The following is a 22844-nucleotide window of genomic DNA, read 5'->3' as shown; positions in this document are numbered from 1 at the left end:
TCCGAAAAATTTATATATGTTTTTTAGGTTGTATGCCTTTGATGGAAATGCTTATTTTTAGCATCTCAATGTCATTGCATTTCAGTGTTTCTGTTGAATTTGTTGATAGATTGCGGTGCACATGCTTTTACTGAGTTTTTGGGCCACATGTATGTAGGAGCCGTTTTGCGATTGCCTAATTGCGAACCCTTACGATTCGCAGTTAGGAAATTGCAAAACGGCATGTATGAAAGCGTGTTGAACACTTTCAGTGATTCCTAGGTGTTCGCAAATGACCTATCTCATAAATATTAATGGTAGGTCGCAACTTGTGCCCCCCTAGGAATCGCTAAAATCATGGGTATTGTGGACTACTGGGGTCAGCTAACCATCATGTCTGTTATTGCTTTTAAATAAAGCAAACATCGTTTTTAAAATGAAGCTGATTTTCCTTAAAGGAAAACAGGTTACATTTAAAAAAGAAAAATGAAAAGTTTTGAAAAAAACTTATTCGCTGACATTACCAAAGGAGAAGGGGTCCCATGGGGACATCTTCCCATTTGCGAATGGGTTTCAACCTACTTGAAGTCGGTGCAAAAATGCGAATGTTTTGTGACCGCATTCACGGTCACAAAACATTCATACATACCATCAGGATTCACTATTTGGAAGGGGCTCCCTAAACACTCCCCTTCCAAATAGCGATTCGCAAACCCATTTTGCGATTCGGTAGCAGGTTACTGAATCACAATATAGAGTTTGATACATGTGAAAATAATTTTTTGCTTTCGCAAATGGGCCAATTCTGCGAATAGACCCGTTTGCGAACGCAAAAATGCTTGATACATGTGGCCCTTTGTTTAATATTTCATGCCCTTAAAATATTGTAATAACAAATAAATAAAAATATACAGTTACTGAGTCCTAATGTTCAAAAGAGGAACGACCGGTGAGGCTGATAAGGTGTCACTCGGGTCCTCAGTTATACACAATAGAGTTTTGGGCTTACACTCTATGCTTGAAAAACAGTGGCAGACAGTAGCGTCGAACCTTGTTAGCGGTTGGGCATCCTCTCGTAGATCGATGAGACAGGCATGCCTGTAAAATGACAGTGGCATTTGATAGCCTAGAAGGTGGAACACTTGACCCTGATTTGAAGTTTAGAGCTAAATTCAGATCCCTATGATGTTTGATAACTATCTCACCCCTATTGTTTGTATTTGTGACAGATTACAGCAGGTCAAACCTAAACCCATTTATCTGGGGTAAACGCCTAGGAAAAAGGAAAACGTGAAATTCGGTGTCTTAACTTCCAGTTCTGCATGGTAGGCCTAATTTCCAAGCTGGAACAGGGGAATAGGAGGTGTTTGCCAAAGGGTAATTGTATTTCCCATTTGTGATAAATGCCACACCCTACTCCACACAACTTGTATTCAGGGACTGCGTTATTCTTTGGGTGATGCACATTGTAAAATGGACGAGCAAGAGAAAAAACAACTTAAGGAGACGTTACATAAATAGGGAAAACAGAATTATTTCATGTCCTCAATAGACTGTAACACGGAGCATATGAACGGCCTCATTCTGCTCCAGTTAGAAGGCTATAATCTGTAAAAGAAAAAAATGGTTTTCCATTTGTTCGTGTTGTATCCACTGGTTGTGTCTTTGTTTAAATACTTCCACAGTGCATAGTTTTCTGACAGTATCTATTAAGTGGAGATGCAAGGGATGTCCCATCCGCTGTATTAAGAGTGCACTGGTGTCAGCAGCACCAGTGGCGGCTCCCCCATTGGGGCATGGGGGGTTGCCCCACTGCTTTCTCGTGGTGCGAGAAGGCAGAAACATAAATGGTAATAACTATCATTTTATGTTTCTGCCTTCTCGCACGGCGAGAAAGCAGAAGTGCCTGGTTGGGGGTGGGCGGTCCTGCTCGAGGGCAGGGGGGGAGTGGCTTGCCCACTGTTGTGGATACTGACTGTTTGGCCGGCCTGGGTGCCGACCAAACAGTCAGTATGCCCAACAGTGAGCAAGCCACTCCCCCCCCCCCCCTGCCCTCAAGCAGGGCCGCCCAATCTCCCATTTTCTCTATGCAGGCTGCTGCATGCTGCTGCACGCATCAGCCTACATTGAGAAAATTGCCCTGGTGGGGCGCGCTCCGCTTCGCCTCACGCTTTGTGATTGGCGGAGGGGAGGGACTGGGAGAGAGGCTGGCTTTCCTTCCTGATGACGTCGCGGCGATGAGAGCTGCCTGCAGAAATTTGAAAAGGCTGCAGGACGGTAGATGGCGGGAGTCGGACCCCAGAAGCCGAGGTGAGGACGGTAAGTTACGTTTTATTATGTTTTTTAATTAAAATCCCTCCCGCCTCCCCCCATCCCCCTGGCACAACACCATTTCCAACCCCTCTCCCCCCACCCGCCCGTCATGCCGGCCGCGACTGCTCTTCTCATCCTTTTCCTCTCCCACTTTTTCACGCGCTCACTCAGAACAATGGCAGCTGCTATATGTGTACGTATCAACGGTCACCCTATCTGATTGGTGCTTAGCCAGGTGAAAGAGAGACGTGCAGTCACTGATTTTCACCCTCTCCTTTAAGCACTGCCTGCAGGCCAGTGTGACTTTTTTAGTGCAAACAAAAGATTACTCTCTCCCTTGAATCACTCCAGTGTTTGATTCATATGTGCGCTCCTCAAGGCCGCACCACATCTCCTGGTTATGTGGTCACCAGATGGGCCTGTACATTTTCTTTTAGCGAAAGAAGGCGCTTCTGTAAATGAAATCTATACTGGGGTCACACGTGCAAGATTTATTCAAAGGCGTCGGCCGTGCAATGAGGAAGGGAGATGTGTTTGCTGTGGTTAATATGCGGTTCTAATGAACCTTTCCAACAGTTTTGAAATTTCTTTCTGCTCCTGGTACATTTGTCAGCTAATGGGTTGTTCGGAAAACGCTTTTTAAATTAAGTACACAGCACCCTTTCCTTTGAGTATTCTCGTTTTCTGATTTCCTTATGTAATTTCCAAGTCTGATAGTTGTCTAGGAGAGGGGAGTCAAATCCCATGCTGTGTGCACTCTTACTGATGGAGCTCGACCAGGAGTGATGCCTCTCAGACAGGAGGGCCTGGGTCCAGACAGAGGAGAAAGATCAGCGCTTGTGCACAATTTGGAAACACAACATGGCGGGTGCTTCTTGGTGACAGTGTGTGGCAGGTGATTTGTGAATCTAGGAGCCAATAGATTCAAGGAATATGACTGAGAATAGGGGCAAAGGTGGTGGTGTGTGTGAATAGAATAAATTTAGTTGTACTGGTAACCATTTTTTAATCCCCTTTATACCATAGTGCTTCTAGGCATGCAAATCCTGGGTACAGGCTGGAGTTTGATGGCTAGTATTTCAAATAAGCCCCCCCCCCCCCCCCCCACCACTTTCAAATGTCACCAGCCGCCACTGAGCAGCACTCTAAATACGGCGTGGTGGGCAAATACATCTACTCTGTGGCGGATGCCTCACATCTGCCCAACTCTGGATAAAGCCTTTAGTTGCAAGTCTCAGAAAATGGCGAAGGCTCTAAATCTTGACATGCAAAACATCCGTTGGTGTAAAGAAAGGAAAGACAAGTAGCTTAGCAAAACTGAACCATCTGAAATACCTCACTTTTTCATATCAACAAGATAAAATCGATTAAAAATACAAATATTGGCTGCGGGGCACAAGTCATACGTGGGTGGATGTAAGGGACGTTTTTGGACTCCAATATTTCAGTCCCTATAAACCTGTATTTTATAAGTATGTTGCATGAGTAAAGTTAACCAAGTACATTATATTTCATTCTCACCTCTAAATTAAGTTTCATATGAAAGCAAATTAGCTTGTTGTAATCACATTGTTTGAACATCTGCAGGGATACCTGGCGGACTTGCTGCTTGATGCTGGCTTCTCACCGGACCCTCTACTACTCCTTGCGGAACCCGCTTCGCGGGTCCCGCTGCGGCATGAGAGCCGTTTGTTCAAACCTGCGGATTGCTTCAGGAGGGACTGGGCGAGTGCAGGGCTGCGAGCGGCGGGACAGGACTACGTCTCCCAGCAGTCCTGTTAACCCGCGCCTCCTGCCACCTGGCCGCTCTCCCTGCAAGCCCCGCCCCACTCACAGCTTGAAAAAGCCCTTCTGAGCTCTTCTGCCCCGGGATACCTGGCGGACTTGCTGCTTGCTGCTGGCTTCTCACCGGACCCTCTACTACTCCTTGCGGAACCCGCTTCGCGGGTCCCGCTGCGGCGTGAGAGCCGTTTGTTCAAACCTGCGGATTGCTTCAGGAGGGACTGGGCGAGTGCAGGGCTGCGAGCGGCGGGACAGGACTACGTCTCCCAGCAGTCCTGTTAACCCGCGCCTCCTGCCACCTGGCCGCTCTCCCTGCAAGCCCCGCCCCACTCACAGCTTGAAAAAGCCCTTCTGAGCTCTTCTGCCCCGGGATACCTGGCGGACTTGCTGCTTGCTGCTGGCTTCTCACCGGACCCTCTACTACTCCTTGCGGAACCCGCTTTGCGGGTCCCGCTGCGGCGTGAGAGCCGTTTGTTCAAACCTGCGGATTGCTTCAGGAGGGACTGGGCGAGTGCAGGGCTGCGAGCGGCGGGACAGGACTACGTCTCCCAGCAGTCCTGTTAACCCGCGCCTCCTGCCACCTGGCCGCTCTCCCTGCAAGCCCCGCCCCACTCACAGCTTGAAAAAGCCCTTCTGAGCTCTTCTGCCCCGGGATACCTGGCGGACTTGCTGCTTGCTGCTGGCTTCTCACCGGACCCTCTACTACTCCTTGCGGAACCCGCTTTGCGGGTCCCGCTGCGGCGTGAGAGCCGTTTGTTCAAACCTGCGGATTGCTTCAGGAGGGACTGGGCGAGTGCAGGGCTGCGAGCGGCGGGACAGGACTACGTCTCCCAGCAGTCCTGTTAACCCGCGCCTCCTGCCACCTGGCCGCTCTCCCTGCAAGCCCCGCCCTACTCACAGCTTAACTCTCCTCCTACTAATTTAAACAGCCACTTCCGCGTCGCGGGAGCGCGCGGGAGCGCCCGGGGATAAGCCCGGGACAAGGGCGGGACCGTCTGTGGCCGTCAGGGGCCGCAGGAGGCTGGGCTGGGCCCACTCTCTTTCACCTGCATTTCCTTGAACCTATCTGGTTTGTGAATTAGGTTCTGGGTATGCCATCATCGGCCCTAGGCGGAACACCAGCGAAGGAGGGGGGAGCCAACACCGGGACTCTGGACAATTATTTCAAATCGTTAAAGGATGACGGGGGAAACGAAACATGTCTGGAGATGCGTAGGGTAGAGCGCCGTCGCTCGATTGAACACATGAAAAATAGGCCCCTCAGTGATATAACTTCCTATCCTATCTCCCAAGAGGAAGGTTCCCTTAATGCTAGCCAGGATCTTTTATCCCAAGAAGATGTTCCCCTATTACTACGGGATAGTTCTTCTATTTCTGGCCCACTTCCTAAACAAACTACGGACATCACTCCACTACTAGCTGCCAGTAGTACGGTAGTTGACTTACTCACCCAAACGCACACCAGAGATAAAACCAGGATTAACAAGCCAAAGCAAACTGTGGTGGCAGAGGTGCATGACCCACCACCAAATAAGCGCAGAAGGAAGTTGAGGGGTGGTCAGGGGAAGACCAAGATTCCCCACTCGGATTTTGGAAAGTCACTTAAGTCCGTATCTATGTTGGATAGGCCATTAGCTAATGTGCACAAGGCTACTCCCCTTAAGGGTACTAACACTATTACCTCTGTGTCTACCAGCGACAAAGGGAAGAGCCCACTTAACACATTACTTCCTGGCATCTCCTTGGGGAGCATCGAAGCCCTAATTAGATCACTCCTGTTGCCCATTAGCGAGAGCTTGCAGAAAATAGAACTCAGGCCGACCACTCTGGAGGCTACCTTAACCACCACGAAAACCTCAGATAACAAACAGAGTAGAACCACTGAGTCCAACCGACCAATAGGTACCTTCCCCAATATACAAAACGCACCGATCCACACGGGGCCTCCTCTGGGCTCCACTGCCGCTCCCCTTTTACAGCCACTTATGGCTATTCCAGTTCCAATTCCTTCTAGCAATCCTAACATCCTACCACCACAGACAGATGGCCCAGCTTTCCAACGCATAGATACTGGCTCAAACCCTCGGGTCCTACATAATGCTGGTACTGCCCCCCTGTTCCCTGGTAAGCCTGCCCCTAGACCACGGGGACCCGACCTACCACCAGAGGCTAACAGCCTCATGGTGGTTTTGGCTGGTGTTCCTTCTTTAGAACTGGGTGAAAATGAGAACTTTCACTCACTCAAGAGGAAAACCATTAAATGGTTGAACTGGAACAGACCTCTCCCAGCCCACCTTAACAATGAGATCATTATGGTAAGAAGGGTACCATGGTTGGGGAAGTCGGGGAAATCAATAGCAGGGGACTGTATCATTGTGTCTTTTCGAGACCCTGGAACAGTACTACACATTTGTGCTGGGTCAAATAGATCACTGGATTCTACCATACAGACCTTGCCAGTTTCCTTCTTTTTCCCTCCCATTTGCGTGCACCATGATCTGTCACAAGGCAACTGGACAAGGGTGGAACGAAGATCTAGATATAGGGGATATGCTCCACGTCCAGTTTATCGACCTCTGGAGACTCCCTTTTTGGACCACAATCGTTTTAACTGCCTGAACGGTTTGGATGGTGTGGACTGACTTCCCCCAAACCCGGACTCAAATCCTGTGACCTTGGGTAACGGTCCCAGTAAACTTCCTGATCCGGCTGAACCCACCTCTGAAAATGACCCTGTTAGAGCAATAGGTGTAGTTTCTGGCTCTGGTGCTGGCTCTTCCCCCCACTCCACCTCTGCAATCTGTTCTGTGGCTTCTCCAGCGCACATGAGACTAATTTGGTGGAATGTGGCTGGCCTTGCCAGTAAACTGGGCACTCAAGATTGGACAACTTACATCGAGTCCGGGCATGTTTGCATGCTCCAAGAGTCTTGGGCAAGGGAAGATTATAACCACCAAGGTTACGAGTCATTTTCCATCCCGGCTAGGTGGGAGGGTAAGGGCCGCCCCTCTGGTGGACTCACAACCTGGGTGGCATCCCACTTAGGATGTCAGGCTTCACGCCTACCGGTGCCATCAGATGATATCCTAGTGGTTTTACTGGCCTGGCCGAACCTAGCGAAACTTGCCCTGATAAATATTTACTCCAGGCCAGTGGGAGCTTCGCGTGAATCTCCCACGATAGAGGAGCTTTCAGTATACCTAGCGGAAATGCCAAGAGACATTCCTTATATAGTGGGAGGGGATTTAAATTCCCATTTCGAGCCGCTGGTCGGCCTAGTAGAGGGATTTCCCATGGAAGAAGAGTTCAGGTGGTCAGTACCCTCTGTCATAGGACCTTCCCCAAAGGTATGGACGCCTGTGGCATTGCAGATTACTGCCCTTACCCTAAAGCATGGAATTAGAGCCTGCAATGGACGTATTAAGTCTGATGTACCAAGCAAAACCACGTACAACAGACTGGGAAGAGAGTCCCGCTTGGACTATGCCCTTGTGCAGATAGTGAACTGGTCTTCTATCTTGGATTTTAGGGTTGTGGAGAGATTGGATAGTGACCATAACGCCCTTGAACTCGACCTTAGCCATCCTGGGCTAAAGGCCTCCACAACAACCATGGAGGAGTTCAACCCTGAACTACTATTAGATAATAACAGGAGAAGAATCAGGTGGGATAAACTAGCTACGAGCCAAGTGAAACTTTCGAAGCTCTACGCAGGTTTAATCCCTATTTTGGAAAATGTGGGAGAGCTAGCCAATGATGTGGGCAATATAGATCATCATGAGAAATTATATCAGGCTCATGAGGACCTTATAAAGGGAGCGGCTTCTGAGCTTTTTAGCAGGGTTCAGAGTCAGAGGAGGACCCAGCAACATAAGGCCCTATGGTACAATGCAGCCTGCAGGAAGGCAAAGGGAGAACTCCTTAGAAGCATCAAGGAGGGAACAGGCAGAGAGAAGCTGCGAGAAAATAGACGGGCTTATAAAAAACTGGTTACCCATGCTAAAACCGAATGGGAGGAGAACCAGTGGGAGGAGCTCACCACTTCCCTCGCAGCAAGAGACCACCGAACGTTTTGGAGAGTAGTAAACGGGGGGTCGGGGAACCTCCTTTCGGCAATAGAGCCAAATATTGCAGCAGGGGTGTGGCAGGCACACTTCCAGTCTCTCTACAGTTCTGAGCTGGGAGTAACTAAGATTGACATCGGTACTGGACTGGCAGAGTATGGCGGGGATTTGATAACAGTGGGCGAGGTGAAGGTAGCATTAATGGGACTTAAAGGCGGAAAGGCGCCAGGTCTGGATGGCCTGCCCGGGGACCTGTTCAAGCAGGAGCCCGGTGTATGGGCCCCCTATCTGGCTGCTGTGTTTAATGGAGTCTTACGTGGCATGGAAATTCCGAGTACTTGGCTGGGGGCAGAGGTGGTTCCTATATTTAAAAAGGGCTCGCCCCTGCTCCCAGCCAACTATAGACCAATCAGTTTAATTGACGTGTCACAGAAGCTGTTTGGCAGGATACTGCTGAATCGGCTTCAGGACTGGGTGGAGGAAACAGGTGCCCTCAGTCCGTACCAGGCGGGATTTAGAAAGGGAGTCTCCACAGTGGATCAGGTTTTTCGTCTGAACGTTATCTACTGGAGGGCAGCAATACTGGAAGGGGGTAGTTTATACACTATATTTGTGGACCTGAGGGCTGCCTTTGACCTCGTGCCCAGAGGAAAACTCTGGAGTGTTCTGGCTGAGATGGGGGTCCCCCCAGACATCCTGATAATTTTAAAGAGATTGCACCATAATAACTATGCCCGGGTCAGGTGCGGGAAACTTGGGGAACTAACGGACAGATTCCCCGTTGACAGGGGGGTTAGACAGGGCTGTGTATTGGCACCGACCCTGTTCTGCCTCTTTGTCAACGGGGTAATCGCCCATCTCAATGGAACTGAATACACTGATGCCCCAAAATTGAATGGCAGCAGGGTGCCTGCAATTATGTTTGCAGATGACACCCTGCTGCTGTCCAAAACTCCCATGGGGATACAGAGGATCCTTGATTCTTTTGTGGCTTTCTGCACAGATAGGGGGTTAGAAATTAATTCTACCAAAACTAAGTTTATGGTCCTGAACCCAACCCCAAGATCACGCCCGAACCCTTTACTGGGAGCATCACGTTTAGAGAGAGTCTCCACCTTTGAATATCTAGGTGTAACGTTGAATGAAACCATGTCTTGGGGATCCCACCAGACTAGGGTTAATCTTAAATTAGTGCAGACCACTGGCGGCATCGTTCGGTTGATGAAAAGCTCGACATATCGACCGCTGGGGCCGCTTATCCAGATATACAAGGCTCAGGCAAGAGGAGCTCTGATGTACGGGGCGGAAATGTGGGGTCACACAGCATCCTGCAGCTTGTCTATAACTGAGAACAACTTCATTAGACAGATAGTAGCACTCCCGTCCAGTACTCCGCTCCTCCCCCTGAGGATGGACCTGGGCCTGAGACCATTAGCAGATGAACTAGGTCTCAGACCCATAGTCTACTGGCGAAGGCTATGGAGCAGCGAAGAACTTTCTTCGTATAGGGCGGAACTGAGGGAGTTTCTAACCCACCCTAAAGCTCTACAGATCCCGTGGATAAAATATATAAAAAAGTCCTGTACGGGATTGGGGCTCCCCGACCTGTGGTCGGATCCTGCTAATGCCTCACTAAGGATCCCACGAAGAGGTTTGGTCAGTGCTTATCACGAGCAGAAATTATCTATGGCCTTAGACTGCAAGGATGAGGGGTCATTAACATTTGTATTCACGCAAAGTAAGGACTCATACCGGCTGGAGAGGGTTCTGGACGCTATGTCTCCTGTGTTGGCCAGGAAGCTATTTCTCCAATGGAGATATGGCACATTGCCTCTGCGATCCTACACCTGCTCCTGGTCAACACTGCCATCTACCAAGCTATGTCCGGCATGTGTGGGAGCAGAGGAAAGCGATTTGCATGTGGTCTTGTTTTGTCCAACTTACAAGGCCGCCAGGAAATATTGGCTCCTACCACTCATTAGAAACCTTGGTTTTAGGGAGTACCTCCCGGTGTATAGAATTTTAAAAACTGATGTTTCAGGTCCAATTGTGTTTGCACTAGCCAAATTTCTCACTAATGTCTGGCATATTCGCACCCGTATTTTAAAGTCGCAGGCTTCCACCTAATTTTAATTTCTAATTTTAATTGTATGGTCTTTTATCTGATGTGTTTCCTGATTACCTTCTCTGATGGTTTTACATGTTCATGTGCTTCTTTTGTACATCTTTTATGGCCAAATCGGCCGAAATAAAGATTAAATAAATAAATAAATATGTTTTAATGTTTGAAAAGTACGGATGGATGTTGACCATCTTAGGACAGGACTCCCTTCAAGCCTTGCATTCTTGAGAAGAAGCATGTGCTTTTCTTTTTTTTCTTTTTTTATATAAAAGGAACATGGCTATGTTTTAAAGTGCATGAAGTATGTATAACCATCCAACCTGATAACTGAAAGACAGTGCCTTGCCCGATATTAGAGAAAAATCAGTTTCGTTGGTATGCTTTAACTGGAGGATAGGTAGGTGTGCATCTGTTTGGTTAAATACTCTTCTTTTGCGCATCATTTGTGATCGGCAGGATGTTAGCGCATTTTTTGCACTGGGGGCTTCTGTAGAAATGTCATGTATATATTTTTTTAAATTATGTGAAAATCTATTGATAAAATGGGCATAACAATGACTCCAGCTGGACATCAGGACATACTTCCTACCGGTATGCTCCAGTTTGTGTCAGCCATATTCCTCATAAAAACATCTAACTCAGGGTGTTACAATCTTTTCTATAATAATAGCTACTTATGTTCAATGAAAAACATCCGGGCCTACTAATGTTAGTGATGTAATAGTAACCACATCAGACAAGATTACATTTATGTTAACCTTATGAGAGATTATTAGCAGTGATCACCTCAGTGCATCAGATAAAAAGGATTTGTCCATTTGGAGTGCTTCTGTGAACGTTGTTAAGCTTTTCTAAGCTTCCAGTGTGTTTGAAATCGATCTTGCACTAACATAACCGAAAAATGTACTGCCTTACATTTTGAAATGATCCTGCACCACACCACGTGACCATTATTGTCATTGTTGCCTTTGATCTAATAAAGACTTTAGAGCTTCCTCATTCTTTGGGATTAAGAGGTACATAACCAAGGACCACCTAGCTGTTCTGGACTGTTCTGTATACAGTGTTACAGTTCATGTCACCTGAATAGACCCTGGGATCCTCTAAATTCAATGCAAAAGTATTATGAGAGAACCTGTGAGTGGATTCTGTAGTAAAATGGTCCTTTTTGCCTGTCCCCACTGGTGTGTGTCTTGGGAATCGTGTATTTATGAAGAATTATGTGAAATCCTGTCTAAAGTCTTATAAAAGGCCCTTCATTTTCCACGTCGATCAGACCCCCATTCTCTCGCTCTTAGAAGGTGAATCTGTGCTTGATTTACTATTGGACTTTGCGGAGTTATTTTTACTCTTGATCTGTACATTGCTGTTAACCTTATCAATGCTATTCCATGTAATTTGCCAAATAACTTTTTATATAACGTCTTGAAACTTTGACCCGTCTGTCTTATGGAGAATGTTAAAATTCTAGTACATTGCCAAGCCCTATAAAGGATAAAGACGGGTCCAATCAAAGAGCGCTAAAGTATTTGTAGGTACTACCCTGCTCCTGGTTTGAGCCATTGGCAGGGATAGGGTAAGTCAAGGGGATACAGGTTTGCGTGCCAACACCTTTATACGGTTAATGCATAACAGCTATAGATGCAATAGCTCTGGTAGCAAGGCAATAATATCAGTAATATGTCTTCCCCAGGCCACATGATTTAGCATTCAAATATCAACTTTACATATATTTTGGAAATTCAGCCATTTATCTCGAAATGTCGACTTATGAGTTCAAAGTACAAAGCTTGTAATTTAATAGGTTAGGCTGCACACAGTAGATCTTGAAGCTTGAACTCAAACCAGTAGCTCACTAGTTACTCCTTGGACAAGAGTGATCTAACCAGTGAGAGGGTTGTTTAGTTTTATTAGTAGCCATAAAGTTGATATCAGGAAAGATAACAATAACTATTTGTTGTCATATGTCGGTTGCTATCCATTTTATCTCTTCTTTGGCGCTATTGTTAAGTATTTCTTTAATACAACTCTGCGGTACTCGTATTTTTAAACCTGTGGGGTGTTAAAAGCTGACTCCGCACTGGCCGGATTCTTGTGGCCTTCAGGTTACACATCGGTGGAGATAGTGAGGGCATTACTGACTGACCTTGGAGTTCACTGCTTCACTTGTGCCTGTAAGAAATCGATCTGTTGCCATTGACATCAAGGTATGTCCATGCTGTCATCAGGGTTTCTTCAGGGTTTCATTCGCTTGATGTATGAGGTGCAGATGTTCACTCACTATAGACCAAAAGCAATGCCGGGACCATTAGTTGGCAGGCGGTATGACATGTTAAAGGAGCCTTAGAAGGTGCATAAGCAGGTATGTAAGTATGTGCATGCCATGGTCCGTGTGTGGTGTTTGCTTCTGCCACACGTCCAGTACATCTGCATGTGTGCTCTGATAGTCAACGGCTGTCAAGGTCTCTACTTGGCAAAGTTGCCGCTAAAGGGGCACTTATTGCTTTACCAATATGCGGTGGCATTGGAATCCGTTTAAACCTGACTGCCATGTAGGCTTAGTGAAGGTCCTAAATGGTGTTTTATAGACATTTTTAGGATTGTGATTATATTTATCATAAATCTGATGTAATTATTATAAATGAGTAGCGCAACCTTTCTGTTGTGTTTCTTACACTCATTAGAGGTTCCTTCCCTTGTGGTGGCATACATTTGCTCCCCTTTGCAGAGCGAAGACATTTCCACCCTTCTTATGGCTTGTAAGTGGTAAAAGAGGCCAATGTACACATTTTGCATGCTCATTAATGTAAAGACGGATTTCTTAGGTAATTCCTCTCTGCTTGACCTTTATGACCCATCAGTAAATATGCCACACACCTGTTTAGCAATGACGCTTTGTTTAATGAAGGGCCTACCTAGATTAAAGGTACCAGCTTGAACGGGCACAGAACCATTGGCCTTTTTTAACCAACTCAGACACATTCTTGTGTATAGGTCTTATCTAGTTAATGGATTTAAAAGCTTCTATTCAAGACTTACTATGGAGTACTTATTGATTTTCTTTTTATATCAGACCCAATTTCAACTTCAAATCACGCTGATTTAATAGATGCGTTTTCAGTAGGCCACCTCTGTGTTGTAAATTTAAGGGAGTGGCATTTAAAAAGCTCTCCCTTTCCCTCTTTTGAGTAGAAATGTTATGTGAAATTTTCTGTGTTTTTAAAACTGCCAATTTTAAATGCCTGCATTAAATTACGCCTTAGTTAAATTATTTTTGCTTTGCTCATGAACCTGTTATAATGCTTCAGCTGACGCGCATGACGAGTTAGTCCATCTGTAACTGATATCTCTTTTTCCAACAGCATCAAAGACAGAAATAAGGGAGAACTTATCCCAACAGTGGTGAAACAGTCTGTGTCCTATCTGAAATTGAAAGGTAAGATTAATTATTTGTTTAAAAAACGTTCTTTTTATCACTGTATCTTTGGAATGATATCCGTCAAGTTCGCATTTAATTTATACCGACGGGGCTGGATTGGGATTAAAAATCGGCCTGGGCACGCTAAAATAAAGTGGCCCACATTTGCATATTGCCTTTCCGCAAAACACTGCTTCAGCGAAATTTTATTAAAAAGGGGGGGAGGGGGTTAAAAATGGAGGGATTAGTTTACACTGGTGAAGCACACCTGAAAACAAGTGAGACCACTTTTGCTCAGGCCCCCTGCCCCCGCTCAATATGCAAATGTATATATTAATGGGCCGGCCCAGCGAGAGAAAGGGAGTGCCACCTATGCTATTGTTAAAAGGGAGGTAATGGACGCCCATCTACCTCCAGAAAGGCCACTCAGGCACCCACTGGACCGCTGGCGGCATCCAACATAGCAGAAACCACCCAAATCGGCCTCCCAGGCTGCTTAAAACAGCAGCCCGCAGCTGAAACAAGGATACCGACCCCTCAGGCATTGCCCGCGTTACCAATCCGACGCTGTATACTGGGTTTCTTAAAGATTCTGTGCACTGCACTATACCGTAACCTCTGTGAATAACTTCCTTAGTAGTTTGACCATACCATAGCATCGGACTGGCATGCATCTTTCGATTTTAATGGACTTCTAAAGTAGAGATGCTTTGAATAACATTCTGATTTTATATTTAACGTTATTTTCTATAGAGTAAAAAAAAACAACTTTGAACAAAATATTTTTCTGGTAGTGCGTTTGAAGTGAAATGGCACACCCCTCCTTAAACGTACAATGATACATTATGCACTGGACAATGCATGGGGGAGAGAATGTAGCCTAACGGCTAGGGTGCTCGACCTTGGTGCTGGGGAACCGGGTTCGAGTCTCGGCAGGGACGCTCAACATTCTGTGATTCTGGGCAAATCACTTCATCTCACCGTGCCTAACATAAAGAAAAAATGAATGCGTCCGTATGTAACGTAACTGCTTCTCATGTAAAGCACTTTGATACCTCTGGGTCTAGTTAGTGCTATATAAAACTCCCCCCAAAGGCTCAAATTGCATGCATAAGATCTTAAATGGTCGCTCTTTGATGATAAAGGCGGTTAATAATTTGGAGCATTATTTCATACAGCTTAGTGTTTGGATGCCAAAATGGCCGCGGGCAATCACCAGAAAGGAAAATCCATAGCTACCAAGATCCTATCAGTTAACAATTTCGATATTACCTTGGCTACCTTTTCTCTGGTAGATAAGACTGTGTTGCAAATGTAGTATTTCACCAACACAACCTCGTGCTTTAAATAATATATCACTGGAAACTCTTCCAATTTCCCAGTTCTTAATGGAAGATTTCCCCACTGTCATCCAACACTGACGGCAACATTTTATGTTGTGGGATACATAGGTATATCACATGAATCTAACTTAATTTTAAACTCCATTAGAGACCTTCACCCAATAATGCGTAAAACTTTTTCTACATGAGCGTTTCTGCGGGTACATTACTGATAACATTCTATGTCAAACAATACATTCATAAAAGCAAAAGAGCCCTCCATTATTGATTTGTTTGGATGTACTCTGAGATGGATGTCAGCGCGTACCTGTTTGTGCAATGCAACTGATTGACAAATCTGCCTTATAGTGATAGGGTATCCTGAATATGATCTGACTCTTCCATTCTGTGTGATGACCTCGAACCTGACCATCTACCACTGTCAAAACTCAGTTATTCATGTTTTTCTGTGCTTTATGTACTCCCTCTGTCACAGTACTATCACTTCTCTTTTAGGACTTATTTGAAACACTACCCTTTCTTGATCTGTGGTTGGACAAGTTATTCCCCATTGAACCCGTATCTACTTCCCCTCACTATGTATCGGGTGCCTTTGTATAGTGCATGAAAATTGCCTGCTGTGACCAGCTCCTTAGAGGAGGATATTAACTTCTCAATGACTTCAGCCTATAATTGCAGCCTTCTGTAGAGGTGGGCTGCTATTCCTACCAAAACGTTTCAGGAACTCGATCAATCAATCAAGGGTTAGTAAAGTGCAACTACTCACCCCTGAGGGTCTCAAGGCGCTGGGGAGGAAGAGAGGCGGCTCCGTTGAGTGATGGGGTCATCCGAAACGCTAGGTCTTTAGGTCCTTACTGAACTGGGGCAGTGTGGGAGATTGCGGATGTGGAGCGGGATGGTGTTCCAGGCTTTGGCTGTGAAGTAGGAGAAGGACTTTCCTCCCGTTCTAGTCTTGCTGATAAGTGGGACGATGGCCAGAGAGGGCTGGGCTGATCGGAGGTGTCTCTTGTGTGTGTGGAAGGATAGGCAGCTGTTCAGGTATGCGGGTCCGGTGTTGTGAAGGGTCTTGTATTCATGGGTGAGGAGTTTGAAGGTTATTTTTCTTTTGACTGGAAGCCAATGCTGATCGCTGAGGTGTTGGGTGATGTGGCTGCGAGGGGAGATGTTGAGGATCAGTCTCACTGCGGCATTCTGAACAGTCTGGAGTTTGAGGACAGTTTCTTGTTAATTCTGGCATAGAGAGCGTTACTGTAGTTCAGTCAGCTTCGGATAAGTGCGTGCGTGACAGTTTTTCTGGTTTTGGTTGGGATCGATCTTAACTGATTTACTGAAGCAAAGTACCGCAAACCGTTATCTGTTATGCTGACAAATAGACTCATCAAATTTGAGAGTGACTTACAAAATTCGTAACTCATTTGCATACACCTCTATCTACCTATTTAGCTATCTTTATTTATTTATTTAAATGCGATTTTATATAGCGCAAACTTTATCCGGAGGTGTCGGAGCGCTTTACGAAAGGACCAGTTACATTACATAAGGATTTTGGAGTATATGAGTTACTTAAAAGATACAATCAGGAAAACTCTAAATTCACATAAGAATGGTAGTAAGTACAAAAGTCTAATACAGATATAGGGGTTAGAGTTACATATATAAAAGTTGCAGATTGGCTCGAGATTACATTTTACTAAAAGTAGAAGCAGTAAGGGTTGGAGAAATAAAAATACAAATTTACAAAGCATGATCTTCTCGCCAATGCTGGGATGGGGGCCTCCTCACCCTTCCTGTAACTGGCGAGTCACGAGATTGAGAGAAACATGAGGTGGTATTCCTTGAGTCAATAGTCTGGAGCACTCCTCATCAGTCCTGCATCTGGCAAGGTGTACTCTTGAAGAGGTGGGGTGGGGGTGAGACCGTAGACCAGCGGTATCGAGCTACCGGGAGTTGAAAAAAGGGGCAACTGCAGGCTCACCTCCTGTCCCTGTTCTTCTTGGCATCATCTGTACTCTCCACAATGCGACCTCTCCCCTTATGGCGCTGCATCTTCCTCGACTCCCTGTCCGGCGCTGCGCTCCAGCAGTCTGCGGCACCATGGGATAACTCCATAGACAAAGTCAACACCAAGCGCAATAGTATGACTTCTTGCCCCCAGCCCGGGGCGAGCAGGCAGCCACTTGTCCAAACGGCAGCGGGCTGGCACTTTGGTGCTGACGGCCCCCTCTACTCGCTGTGTCAGGCACAAAACGGACCTCCAGAGCCGCTAGATGGCCTTCGCCCATCCCACCCATCTCAATCGTTCAGCGGGCCTGGAGTGCTGAGGAGACCAACGGTTGATATGAGGGGGCGGGGGTGAGCTCAAGGAGGGCACCACGGCAGCCCCCGAGGCTCTTTGTGCCACAGCCTCCTCTATCCATCGGTGGTTGGGAAGGGAAGTGGCCTGGGCAGGGCCAAGTGTCCACGCTCCAGCCGATGCCACCACCACTGTATATGTGGCGAGTCGTGGGGTGTCTCTCAGGACTATGGAACCCCCAAATATTCTCCTGGGAAGGGGGTACCTCCCCCGCAAAAATGTACCGCTGCAGTCAGGAAGCCAGGATAGCATCCGCGTTCAGAGTGGGGCTGCCATCTTTGGCTCCATCGTGAGTGGAGGAGCCGGGATGATCAGCGCTGCCCCAGCTCTGCGTCACACTCTCGGGGGTTTCAGCATGCACTGCCGGTGTTTACGATAAATCGTCACGCCTGTCCTGTAGAAGCGGGGCATCGATGGCTGCTAGGTGAGGCCAGGGAGATCATGGGCCGTCGTGACCCGGAACCGCATATTCCTTTATCTTTATATATCTTTGGATTTATAAGGTGCAGCAGCTACTCAGAAGACTGTCCCGGCACTATAAACCAAATCTGATCCCTAAATAACAGTAAGACTAGAAAGCCGAATTAAAAAGCCAACTCTCAAGGAGTCTCTTGAAACTCGCAAGTTCTCTAGAGGCGCAAAGATGTGCTTAGAGTGCATTCCATTCCCTGGTGGCTAGATAAGAACAAGGAACTACCCCGCAGCCCACACACACTTTTTCCTTCTGAAATGAGGAGTGACTCCCAACAAGGCTGGAGGAACGCAGAGTACACACTGGTTGGTAGGGAATTACTGTATTGGACAAATGCTGAGAACCATTAAGGTGGAATACTCTGCAAGCCATGACTAGACCTTTAAATCTAAGCCATACTTTTATAGGCAACCAGTGAACTTCTTGTCAGCCTGGTTGGATCTGGGCTCTTCAGGGAAGGCGTAATAGAAACCTGGCCGCAGCATTCGGCACCAGCTGTAGTCTCTTCAAGAGACCCCAGTAGGTTTGTATGCTAAGTTATAGCACCTGAAACACCCTTCTGGTGTTTTATTATGATGTTCGGCTGAGATATACAATGCACCACAAGCTGTGTCACAGCTTTCTGAAAAATATAAAGATTCATGGCGCTGTTAGATTTTTGGGATAAATACAGGCAAATATTCTAACACTATTTGTACTCTTACACCTAAAGCATGGAAATGTAGGACACACTGCATTTCAGTTGGAAAGGCGCCTACTTCGATAGCCAGCCACCATTAGGTTATTAAATGTGTGACACAACACTTTCCACTTGATAGGTCGCTTAGCCGGGCTTGACAGGAAAATAGAAGGTTGACCCTGAGGCCCACGAATCCGTTTTTTGTTAATTAATATCCTAGAAATTAGTTCATGGAGCAAGGACAACAATGACCTTTATCCATCGTTATGTCTGAAGAGCACAGCCTTGCTGCACAAGAATGAGCTCCATCGGCAAGTGGTGCCCCAGCACCTTTAAGAAAGGTCTAAATCAGCCTCTCTTTCATCCTCACCGCCTTTCCACACACAGTATTCGTGGCCTCACAGCATATTTAGCTCGAAATGAAAGTTGACCTGGAGAACCGCAGTTCGGTCTGTTTTTATGCATGTAAATGTGTGCATTGTGTTTTCTGCTGTTCTCTAATGCTTTGAAGCAGTTTTATTCAAACTCTCTTTGCAGTATTACCTTAAGTGCTGTTGAATAAACAATGCCAATTAGTAGATTAAAAAGGTGTTTATTCGCAAATAACATACACCCACGACCACGGCGTCCAGCTGGTGCGGATTCAAGCACGAAAATGAACGTTGCTTGAAAGTCCGCTTAACAGTAAATGGCGTGGAGTGTGGAACACAGTTGAGAGTGAACAAGTTTGTGCATGAGATGATAGCGTGCAAGAACCTCGTGGAGGACAGCATGCGTTCGTCTCGTGCACAAGAATGATGACATTACCACAAGTGCGCATTCATTTACGTATCCTACTCCATCTTTTCCACATGTAACCTTCTCTCAATGTGTCATCTAAATGCTCTCTGAAAACCGTAAATGTGTATGTTGTGTTCCCAGCAGCATACTAAAGGCCTGTTGTAGTAAACACTGTATGTGCGTTATTCGGCCCGCCATCTCTGAGACTTGAAGAAGGAGGCGAAACCGTACAAATGTTCACCCTTAACAATAGTTTGTGAAGTGTGCGTTTGTACGTGTGATGGTCATTGTTCCTGATTTAGGCCTTCATTTTGAGTTTCTTGTAGATCTTGATTCGGCATTGGCAAGTTTTCCTGGAAAATTCAGTCCATTGTGTTCGTATTTCCCTAGATACATGTACATAGTTACAAGCATTCAAAATTTATCTGGGTAAAAGTACTCAACATGTGTGGTAAATGGTGTGCAAACAAGGATTTTGGTGTCAGCCATCCAGTCTGAAAGACAGAACCTGTAGTTACGCAGTAATACTGCACCAGGTAATTACTGTACGCTGCGGTATAGCTAATTCTGGGTGCGTTATTATTGTCACAGATTTCAAGCAGAGCCCATAATGAACCCCTTTGTATATGCAAATACACACGTTTCTTAACAAAATGTGGCGAGAACATCTTTTGTTCTGCACAGTGATTTGTTAGGCCCTCAGTGCGATCATTACTGTTATTTCCCCACCCTGGATTTAGTGTGACTCTGGACTCCAGCAGTAGAAGGGATAGGAAAATAGTGCAAATTAGAGTTCCACAGCACTGAAACTGCCCTCCTCGCTGCAACAGACGACATCCGCACCCTACTGGACAGAGGCGAAACAGTAACCCTCGTCCTCCTCGACCTCTCAGCGGCATTCATCACAGTATCCCACCGCATCCTAATACGCAGACTCCACGACGCAGGGATCCAGAACAAGGCCCTCGACTGGATCAGCTCCTTCCTTTCCGGCAGAACGCAACGGCTCAGACTCGACGCTCTTCAACGTCTACATGGCTCCGCTCGCCCCCATTGTCAAAACCTATTGACTCAACATTGTGTCATATGCAGACGACACCCAACGCATCCTCTCCCTATCCAACAAACCCAACACTGCCAGACAACTTCCGAGAAGGCATGGAAGCTGTCACCAAATGGATGAAAAACAGCTGCCTACAACTAAACATCAACAAGACGGAAGTACTCATCATGGGTCCAAACCCCGATGCCTGGAACGACACCTGGTGGCCCCCCGCCCTCGGAAACCCGCCCACCCCCACGGATCACGCACGCCACCTGGGAATCAACCTGGACTCCGAGCTCAAAATAGACCGGCAGATCAACTCAGTCTCGTCCTCCTGCTTCCACACCCTCCGCCTCCTACGTAAGACCTTCAAATGGATCCCCCTCAAACACGGAAAGACCGTCACTCACGCTCTGGTGACCAGCAGACTCGACTACGGCAACGCACTCTTTGCCGGAATAAACAAAAACCTCACCCGCAAGCTACAGAACATCCTGAACGCCGCCGCAAGACTGGTCCTCAACCTGCCAAAACCCAACCACATCTCCGAGCACCTGCACACTCTCCAATGGCTCCCCATAGAGTCAAGAGTCACCTTCAAGATACCCACGCACACAAGGCCCTCCACGACACCGGACCAGCATACCTGAACAGCCGACTCAATTTCCACGCACCCCAAAGGACCCTACAATCAGCCCAACTCTCCTACGCCGTGGTCCCATGCACCAGAAAAACCCGATCGGGAGGCCGCTCTTTCTCCTCCCTCGCGGCCAAGGGCTGGAACGCTCAAGGGAACAGTCCAGCCCGAACTGCCAAGCCATGTCTTCCCTGGACCGGAAACAAGCATCCTGGGACCGGTTTCGGGTTCATAACCCTCATCAGCCAGGCTGTCTTGAATCCAGTGGGATGGACTGTTCCCATGAGGCACATGGTCAGACTGACTTGCATATGGCCATGTCTGAACTGGGGTGGTGGAGTGAGCTAAAGAATGATGATGGATTAACCCCAGATCAGTTGACTGGGGGTGAGTGTTTGATTTGCTCAAACGCTCCGTCCATCATCCCCTTTGGTATCGCTTTGTTCGCCCTAAGTTGGCAGGGTATGCCCAGACGTTGGGTCCCTTGCTCACTTTGCCACTGGATTCAAGATATGGCGACAACATTGGGAAGTGAGCAGCGGGTCAGCTCACTGAAACCAAAGAACAACAAGTATGGAATTGCACAACGTACAGGGCTAATGTAACAGGAATGCAAAATTAAGTGGCACAAAAGAGGGAGCAAAATAACACTCAATATGGGGCTAACCGGAGAGCAAAAGTTAATTGGCACAGATGATAAAACCGAACAAAATAACACGCAATATGGGGCTAACAGGAAAGCAACAGTTAATTGGCACAGATGATGGAACAGACCAAAACAACATGGGGCTAACAGGAAAGCAAAAGTTAATTAGCACAGAAGATAGAGCAAAACAACACGCAATAAGGGTCTAATTTAACAGGAAAGAATTGACTAACTGGCATGGATGATAGACAACAGTGAGGCAGCTAGTGGTGGCAAGCAGGGAGGCGAGTGGCAACGACCGCGGCACACAAGCGGCAGCGAGGGAGACCTGCTAGAGGACAGCCAGGGGGAGTGGGCACAAAGACTCATAATTGCAAATGGTCAGTTAATTTGTGTTACAGTGCCCATCGGAATTAACCGGCCACTCGTAATGAGGGCACAGGTGCAACACAGAAGCCATAACACATCAACAAAATAACAATAAGAAAACATTTTAAAACAGGCATAAGCAAAGGCAGTAGGTCAAGCATTGGCTGCCTGTATTTTGGCTTTGTCAATGCTTGTTTTGTGGCCCTGGTTTTTGTAAAATGTAATTGCTGGAGAAGATCCAAGGCCGTCACCAATATAAAAAGAAGTGACTAAAGGCTAAACTACTATTTTGATCTCAAAAAGTACACATTGCCAGGTGTGCTCCTTGTGAAAGAACAGAATGTCGCAATTCAAATTGAAGTAGGCTGACCTATTACCCCATGATGTATGCTGTAGTGATTGGAATATAATGTTAATGACACACAAGTAGACCAATTGATGGAGCCGGCTCACTGAAACCCTTTTAAGTATGTGTATTAGATATATAATTTTTCTAACATCAAATTTTAGACCTAATGAGTGTAGGCAGAGGTTATGTAACCTATTATAAATATTGCGTAGTATTATAATTCACATTGTGTGTCATTACAATATTATTACACAGATTTTTAAAGCTCATAGCTACCCAAAAAGGCTTCCCAGCGCTAGACACAGGAGGTAGATAAAAGTCAGACCAGCCAGATTTTGAGGTTTTTGCAAAGGTGGTCAAAGATTGGCAGCTTCTCAGTGAATCAGACATCGTGTTCCAGAGCATAGGGCCCAGCTAGTAAAAACGACCACCCAGGTGGGCTTTTTTAACTTTGCGGACCTTGCAGAGGTTGTGGTTGCTTGACTGAAGTGAG

The 22844-nt window shown here is 46.6% G+C and overlaps 1 protein-coding gene across 2 annotated transcripts in view; it reads left to right on the top strand.

Annotated features, from left to right (window-relative positions):
• The window catches only part of ARHGAP8 (Rho GTPase activating protein 8), a 968737-nt gene that overhangs the window by 800792 nt on the left and 145101 nt on the right, over nucleotides 1–22844 (top strand). For both annotated transcript variants that reach the window (XM_085652441.1, XM_085652442.1), the window contains exon 9: nucleotides 13623–13696. In XM_085652441.1, coding sequence (XP_085508567.1) covers nucleotides 13623–13696 — 74 coding nt within the window. The remainder of the gene's footprint in view (nucleotides 1–13622; nucleotides 13697–22844) is intronic.

This window comes from Triturus cristatus, chromosome 4_1, assembly GCF_964204655.1.
Source record: "Triturus cristatus chromosome 4_1, aTriCri1.1, whole genome shotgun sequence".
NCBI lineage: Eukaryota > Metazoa > Chordata > Amphibia > Caudata > Salamandridae > Triturus > Triturus cristatus.
This window is presented reverse-complemented; position numbering and strand designations above follow the sequence as displayed.